Raw genomic sequence first — 8,361 nt, 5'->3', positions numbered from 1 at the left:
TGGGTGAGGCATTACTGTTTAAGTGCCTTGGGTTGTTGTGAATAGACTATATCCACTACGTTCCACTTCCAGGATTGCCCCGTTGCCGTAGAAAATTCCGCCCTATGTCCTTTTATTCGACCGCATTTCTGTCACCTTCCGCTTTCTTTGTGTTGGAATTCTAAACTTCTGTGGATTTCTGAGGACTATGGTTAACTGCTCCTCAGATCTCTGCAGGGTAAATCCAGACAGCTAAATAGACTATCTGTCCAATCAGAGTTTTCTGTTGCACGACTAAAACAACCTTTGAACGTACACATGTTCCACCAAAACAAGTTCCTTCCCGAGGCTATTATCCAGTGACACCGGGGCTCCGTGCAGCGCTTAGCACCGCCTATGATAATTGTGATTGGTTTAAAGAAATGCCAATAAAACAGAGCACGTTTTTCTCCCATCCCAGAATGCTGTGTGAACTAGCCAGACCCTCCTCCACAGCTCCGAAGTGTTGTGGAGGAAGGTCTGGCAAAGTGAGACTATGAATAAAGCAACTATAAAAATGCATGGCTGTGACTTGTCAGTTTTTTGAAGAAGACATGACCACCGTTAATAAATCCGAAATAATGATTATTCAAATACATTTATTGATGAATTCATTAACAAATTGTTCCTGCATTAAGTCATGCATTATATACTATTAATCCTTGTACATTACTGATTGTTTATGAAGTACTAAATTAATGAAGTCATGCTTTTTCATGCATGAATTCATGATAATTCATGTACCATTATTAAAAAGTGTTAACAATATTTCTAATGCTTGAGTTATGTGGCAGCGCTATGATGCTGTCTGCTGAGTAGCGGGCTACACCATGTTTGTTAAATACAACATGAACCTTTGGGAAATCGAGCAGACCTGCTATATAACACAACAAAGGATCATGCCTAAGGATAATTGTTTTTACCACACTAGTTGAACTATACACATTTTTTAAAGTAAATATTTATTAGATTTGATAAGTTAAAGAATTGCCCAGGTTATAACTGTTGCTCTAGTCATTGCAGCATGACTCTCTAATTTCCACAAAACAACAATTGATTAAGATCACAAATTAGCATAGATGTGCACATTTTTAGCCAATGGGGTCATGACGGTAAAACTTCACAGTGTGATTGGTGGCTCAAATGTCATCTGGAGGGTGTGAACAGACTTAAAAGCCACCGCTGTGGCACCAGCAGGGCAGTCACCAGAGGGTGTGTGACAGCGATGGCTCGGCTCACACCTCTTCTCTTTTTGCTGTGGGTCGGTGAGTGGTCAACAATTATCTCTGGATGTTTAGTTTACACTAATAGTTTCTTCCCGTATATTAAATTGTTGTTCTCTAATGAGTGCAAACAATCACTGTTCTAACTCACAAAGGTGGAGGACTTTCTGTTCCAGGTGTTACAGTGAGCACAGTGGTGGATCTGCAGAAGAGAATCATTGGAGGTCAAACATGTGAACCAACTGAGCGTCTGTACCATGTGAAGTTGATAATGAATGATGGTACCCATAACTTCTTGTGTGGTGGATCTCTGATCAGTGACCGGTGGATACTGACTGCAGCTCACTGCTGGAAGGGGTGAGAGAGTGACAGTTAAAGTATAACAATATACAGGGTGCGATTTGTGAGCAGAAGGGGAGGGGGGGTTGACAACATAACATGCAACAATTAAATCCGACTTTCAGTAAATACAGAGCTCTGTAGCAGCTAAATAACACCAGCAACTATACTACTATTTAGGTATATAATGGTCTATTGGTAAAGTAGCATTGATCACTCACAGGGGATAAAAATAATTTAGCAGAGCCAGGGATATGTAGACCAGGAAGGTGGAAATCCTATGCATTTCCCACCCGGAAAATCACACACTGACAGTATATGTCTCAATCATCAACTCAATCTGAAAGTCTTGAAGCAGCGATCAGTCTCAATCAATCTTGATTTAACTATAGCTTTCCTAAAGTGAAGACAGAATGACTTATGTTCATTTTCAGTAATTACTGACCTTTTTTTTTAACCTTGTAGGACTATGACAGCACATTTAAGTGTGCATCCAGGTAACAACAGACAAGACGGAGTGGCAATCACAAGACATGAGACTGTTACAGACGAACTCAGAGACCATGACATCATGCTGCTGGAGCTACCTAACCCAACTAGGATTACACCTGTACCACTTCCTGACATTCCTTCCTGTCAAAATCAGCCCACTGTGCCTCTGTGAGTCATGATCTAATTTGATAAGTCTGAAAGCTCAACTCGTGTGGAATCTTAAAATGAGAATTTCATGAAGAATCTTTTTTTAAAAGTGGAATCATTAGTGGGAAAAGTAAAAAATTCTTTATTTTGTATTTCAGCGGTGCTACAGTTCAGATTGCAGGTTATGGACCCAAACCTGGCGAAAGACGTAAGATGAATCATTTTTATTTTATAATAACAATTATGCATGTTTATCAAAGTGTTATTATTATTGTTTTTGTTACATTGTTTGTATATTTGGTAATGTTTCTGACACATATTTACATTGAATATATTTTCATTTTGTCTTACAAACGTGTTTCTTATTACTGTAATAATATTAATCTAGAAAACGTAAATCTACATATGTACCAATGATAAGTTACAGCAGAGTTCTGCTCATTTTTCTGTGCATCATGTGAGAATATATTGATGTTTTTTGTTTTGTAGCTATAAAAGCTGTTGTTTTATTCTCATCTAGCATCAGATACTCTCCAATGTGCTAACACCGAGGTTGTCAGCTGTACAGATCAAAATGATCAATTTAGGTTCTGTGGCCAAAGAAATGGAGTGGCTCTATGTTCAGTGAGTTGGCATGTCTTCTAACCCAACATCTTTCTACAGTCATCATGTTTTACCACTTTCATTTAAATAAGAATTTCAATAAAGAATATAGAAGTCTGTAACAAACAATATATACAACTCTCTCACAGGGTGACTCTGGTGGAGGAGTGGTGTACAACGGCAGGATTTATGGGATCATTAGGGGCTTGGATCGCACCAATATCTGTACGGAAAAATCTGCATTTGTGAACGTCTGTTCATACAGGAAGTGGATCAAGAAAATCACTGGCCTATAACCCTAGACTGTTATTGAAACAATACTGGGATGTTCGGGGTGTGGTTAACTGTGAAACGTTCTGTCATTAAAATGCATTTCACATGTGTTAGTGAAATAGTTGAGTTAATTTACATTTGCAACTGATACATTTACAATTGATTGGTTACATTAAATGTTCATCTATCATTTGTCAAGCCATTTAAGACAAACACTTGTGATTCTATGATTGTAGTATCACAGGGTAGTCTGAGTTACAAATGTTAATTTACACAATGTTACTGTAGCTATCAAACTGTTGTTATGATAAAAAATGAACACAGTGTTTTTCAACCAAGATATCCTCTTCCTTTTTTTCCAATTAAAACAAATTGGACATTTGCTCTTATGTAAATTCAAACAGAGCATGTTGGAAAAACTATTAAAGGGCCAAATATACCAGTCTGTTGTTTAAAAACATACTTTTCACAAGTTTAATCATTGTGACTTCTTTGACAGAGTTGTCAGTTAAAATAAAATGAAGATGACTCACTATCATTGTTTCACATATACTTCTTTTATTCTTTCAGTTTTAGTGTCACAGAAAAACATACATGAAACGATCTCTGCACAATTTAAAGCTCCACAGTTTATGTCTTTACCTGCAATACATTGTTATTTTTGTGTCACTTATGGCAGCGGAGACAAGCTGTAAACAGATCAATGACATATCACCTTTCACCTGATAAAGTTAAATCCAATATTCACTCTTTTCAGCTCTGTCAACGTCAGTATTAAACATTTTGACATGTCATAAATCACAGGTGTATTTGATAACATTGAGCCATTGACAATAGCCGCATTGCACTTAGTAGATGCCCTTGTATTATTCATGCTGGCTTATTGGAATAGGACGCTTAATACAACCAAGCCAGCATTAGTGTTTAATTTCACCTGTGCTCTACCTAAAAGACAACTAGGGATGGGCGTATCGATCCTGTGGTATCGATAGATCAATATACTCACTACTCATTTGGCATTGATTTCCTTAAAAAAATATGGATATAAACTAAAAAATAATAATCAGGGTATGCATCACTTTCAGCTGTTTTAGATTATTTACTTAAATTACTATGTGCTGTCCCCCAGTCGGAGCTGGTTAATGTTGCTCGGGAAAGGGAAGTTTGGGGTCCCCTGCTGGAGCTGCTCCCCCCGCGACCTGACACCGGATAAGCGGACGAAGATGGATGGATGGATGGACTATGTGCTGGGACACCCCTGTACCTGGCGGCGTATTGAGCTGGCCCATGTCACGTGACAGGAGACGAGCGAATGAACATGATACTTTTTCTGAACAGCAATCTGAAACTTCAGTAAAGTGTGACGACATATCTCGAGTGCACTAAAGGCGTGATGGTGTCAGACATTTTTCTAGTTCATTTTTCCAAGTTCATTTTCTCAGGGAACAACTGTCTTTCTTATGCAGGTTTATAGGATAACGAAATCCTAGTTTATTATGATCTTTATGACCTCTTGTTTTTGCTTCAGTGAATTGTTACATGTTTACTTCTACAAAGAGGTTCAAAACATAACATTGTTATGATGTATTAGTTTTTTTGTTTTTTTTCCTTTTAGCTTTTTCTACCAAGATTGGTCTTTTTTCTTTTTTTGAGAAATAAGAAAAGTGAAAATGTGTATGTTTTTGTTCATATTTAATTTATTACATTCATATTTATGTTATTTATTTTAATTTTAATTGTATTACGTATTGACCATAATACATTTTGTATAAATGGTCTGTATTTGTCTTGTGATTTGTCTTAAATGTAATAATATTTTTACTGACAAAAATTGGCAATAAGAAATTAAGGGTATCGGTATTGATATCGATGAAAATGCAAGAAAAAGTATCGGTATCGTATCGAATCCTAAAAGTGTGGTATCGCCCATCCCTAAAGACAACATCTCACACACTGTCAACACACTGACCTGTGTGACAGGTGTGACAGATGCTATCAGACAGAGTTTTTGACTATTCCTCCTGACTTGCAGAATGGAGTTTTTTTGTTAGTAAAAACACAAAAACAGCCAGTCCCCCTCATCACAGAAGCGTTAAAGGGATAGACGTGTTTAGAAAGAAGGGAACTAGTTCACATTATAGAAATGTTTTTCTTTTCAATTAAAATGTGTTTATTTCTTTAATTTATAAAATTAAATATATACATTATTCACCATGATGTAAATAGACTTGTATCTGATTTGACTCTAGAAGTGGATTGTAATCATTGTTCAGTGTTCTTAATGAGACCTGTGTTTGTGTTTTGGGAAAGTCAGAATGCTTGCTATGAAAAGAAGGCTTCTTTCAAAATTAAATCAAAACACCTCAGATGGATTTTTAACAAAAATGTGACTTTATAAGTTTGATAAAGGTAGTATTTATTGCATAGCTGTTGTAAAAGGCTTTTCACAGAAGAAATGTGTTTAGTTCTTTCTCTCCCAACATGGCCGCCCATACCAGCTGTTAACCACACACAAACATGTATTCCTTACTATTCCAAGAATTAATTGTTAATTAAATATTCATTTATCTTACAATATTAAGTAACAATATCGATCACTTTAATGCATAATAGAACAAACTTAATGAACCCCAGTTGTCTGTATTTGAATATATTTAAGTTTAACACAAATCTACATCAGAGCAGATCTTAGTACAGCATGTTCTGCATGCACAAAGTCATTCCAAAAACTTAAAGTAACATTACATTTGCTTAGCTTTATGCAGTATGAACCACGTAACAGAATTACGTACTATAATCATGCCATCAGGGATGAGGGAAACCAATGTGTGTATATGGTCAAGACTTTATCATGGGAGTTGGAAACATTATAAAAATTCTCATCTTACCTTTACTGTACCTCCGCAGAGCCAATGACTCCTCTCATAAAGCATGCCAAATGTCAAGGACTCTGAGACCTCTCAAAATACCAAACCATGAAAATACACAATCATAAATTCCTTCATTGTCTATAACATTTATGTCATACAAGAACAGTAATAATGTATTCCTAACTAGACCTGTCCCCTCCAACATGTTTAGAAGATTGTCCTATTTCTTCTATTTGGTGAAATTATAGGTGTCCCTGTCATTATGTCCACCCTCTGAATATACAGAGGATGGATACAATTGTGTCCACTCTGTACTTCAGGACTTTGATTTGAATTAATTATTTGGGGCGGCCCAGTGGTTAGCACTGCCACTTCACAGCGAGAAGGATCGCAGCTCTGGGCCAGCTGAAGCCTTTTCTGTTTGGAGTTTGCATGTGCTCCCTGTGCCAGTGTGTTTTTTTGGGGGGGGCGTGGCTGTGGCTCAGAGGTAGAGTGAATTGGCCATCAACCAGATCAATTGTGCGATCCCTGGCTCCTCCAGCCATATGTCAAAGTGTCCTTGAGCAAGACACTGAACCCCAAGATGCTCCCTGTAAGCTGCATGTAGCTGTCCACTGCTTCTAATGCTTAGGATGGGTTAAATGCTGAGATTTCATTTCACTACATTGTACTGTAGGACTGTATGTGACGAATAATAAAGTTTCTTCTTTCTCCAGGTGCTCCGGATTCCTCCCAGTCCTAAGACATAGAAGTTAGGTTAATTGTTGTCTCTCAATTGTCCCTAAATGTGAATGTGAGTCTGGCTGTCTGTCTCTATGTGTCAGGCCTGTGATTGACTGGTGATCTGTCCAGGGTGGACCCCTCCTCTCACCTAATGTCAGCTGAGATCCCCCCCCAAAAACCAACTATAAAAAAAGCTGTTATAATGGAATGATAAAACAACGACTGAGGTCAAGTACTGACTTTTAGCTATAAGGATGTTTAACAGTGTTCAAGTGAGTCAGAGTTAAAAGTGAAGGACTCATGGACATTTTTATGTGAGTTATCTGTAAAGAACTAGGCTCTCTCTTACTCAACTCTTCTTCCCCTCCTAACTTCTGCTGTGATGGTGACTGATGGTGACTGGCTGTTTTTCCTTGGTCTTCCTTCTCTGTTTCACCTGAAATCTCCATGTTCAATCTGCAAGTCAGGATGAAGAGTCAAAACAGGACAAGCTCTCAACTTTAACTGTAACCAATGTACGACTGCTCTATTTACTGCTGCGTGGTGACCGTTTTAAACATGTGACCGTAACACATGACCGCGATGGACATTTTTATCATGTGACCGTTCTATTTAATGTAACGTTAACAGTTATAAACAAGCAGTTAACATTGTGAAATGGAACTCGTTTAGTTTAGGCAACAAACTGTACATTCTTAGTTGGGGTTATTAAAACATCAAGGAATGGCCTAAAATGATTTAAAAAAGACAATGTTGTGCACATCCATGTGGTTGCTGGTGCAGGACAAAAAAGTAAATGTTTAAACAGTTAAATGCTCTGAAAAATTATTTCATAGTGCATAATCAGGCACGCAACATTTCGACCCAAAATTTGGCCTTCCTCAGGTGGACCTAAAGTGAGTCACATAAAAGTTATGTTGACTTATTGTTTTACATTGTACACCAACTACTGGCTCTTGAGTAAAGTCTTGTGTTTGTTTGACCCATCCACCCCAAACTTAGCCTGGCTCCGCCCTCCTACGTACCTCCGCTCAATTTTCATTTTCCTTCAGTACTACGTCTGGGTTTGCGTATATTCGTGGGCCAAATCTTTGGCGATCCAATCAGCGAACAGTGGGAGTGGTTGAGAACGATGACGTTGAGGTTGTGCGCTAGTTTGAGTTGTAGTTCCGTAATGGGGGCGGAGAAAGATGCGAGTGAAGCCATTCGGTCCGTTGTGGCAACGCTGCAGAATATCCAGAAGTTAAAGCCCGAGCAAGAACAATCTTTGCTACCCAAAACTGCCTCCTTTTGTGGAATTTGGCGCTCTTATACTATGTCACCTCGCTTACTCGTTTGCTCTTGCGATAATTACGGCAGCCGCCGTAACAATAAATGTAATTATGGGTCTTTATGAGCGGCTTGCACAGTTGACCTTATACAGTATTTTTTTTGCAATTTGAACTGGTAATGACCCCCCCTTCTCACTTCTGCTGTGAGGATGTTTTATTGGTCCGCGCATTTCTGCTGAAATCTTCATGTTAGTTAAGTTGTGGTAAACCCTAAGGTGAAATAGTTGCATATTTACACATCCAGCAGTTGCGGGGCAACAGTTTCATCAGCTGGGGATGTGAGAGAAAAACGTCACTTCACGACCAGCGGAGAGCAGTGAGCGCTGTCTGTCAAACACCAGG

At 38.3% G+C, this 8,361-nt stretch overlaps 1 protein-coding gene across 2 annotated transcripts; it reads left to right on the top strand.

Moving 5' to 3' along the window:
- The first annotated feature begins 1,232 nt into the window (after nt 1-1,232).
- Nucleotides 1,233-3,631, top strand: LOC120562870 (anionic trypsin-2-like). Of its 2 annotated transcripts, none has more exons than XM_039806797.1 (6): nt 1,233-1,283; nt 1,397-1,598; nt 2,046-2,240; nt 2,378-2,427; nt 2,740-2,843; nt 2,972-3,631. In XM_039806797.1, the coding sequence occupies exons 1-6, from the start codon at nt 1,244-1,246 to the stop codon at nt 3,116-3,118; spliced, it is 738 nt and encodes a 245-aa protein (XP_039662731.1). In that variant the 5' UTR covers nt 1,233-1,243; the 3' UTR covers nt 3,119-3,631. The 2 variants fall into 2 exon arrangements, with proteins under 2 accessions (XP_039662731.1, XP_039662739.1); XM_039806805.1 differs by having other exon boundaries at nt 1,236-1,283; nt 1,418-1,598.
- The last annotated feature ends 4,730 nt before the right edge of the window (nt 3,632-8,361 follow it).

This window comes from Perca fluviatilis, chromosome 1, assembly GCF_010015445.1.
Source record: "Perca fluviatilis chromosome 1, GENO_Pfluv_1.0, whole genome shotgun sequence".
NCBI lineage: Eukaryota > Metazoa > Chordata > Actinopteri > Perciformes > Percidae > Perca > Perca fluviatilis.
This window is presented reverse-complemented; position numbering and strand designations above follow the sequence as displayed.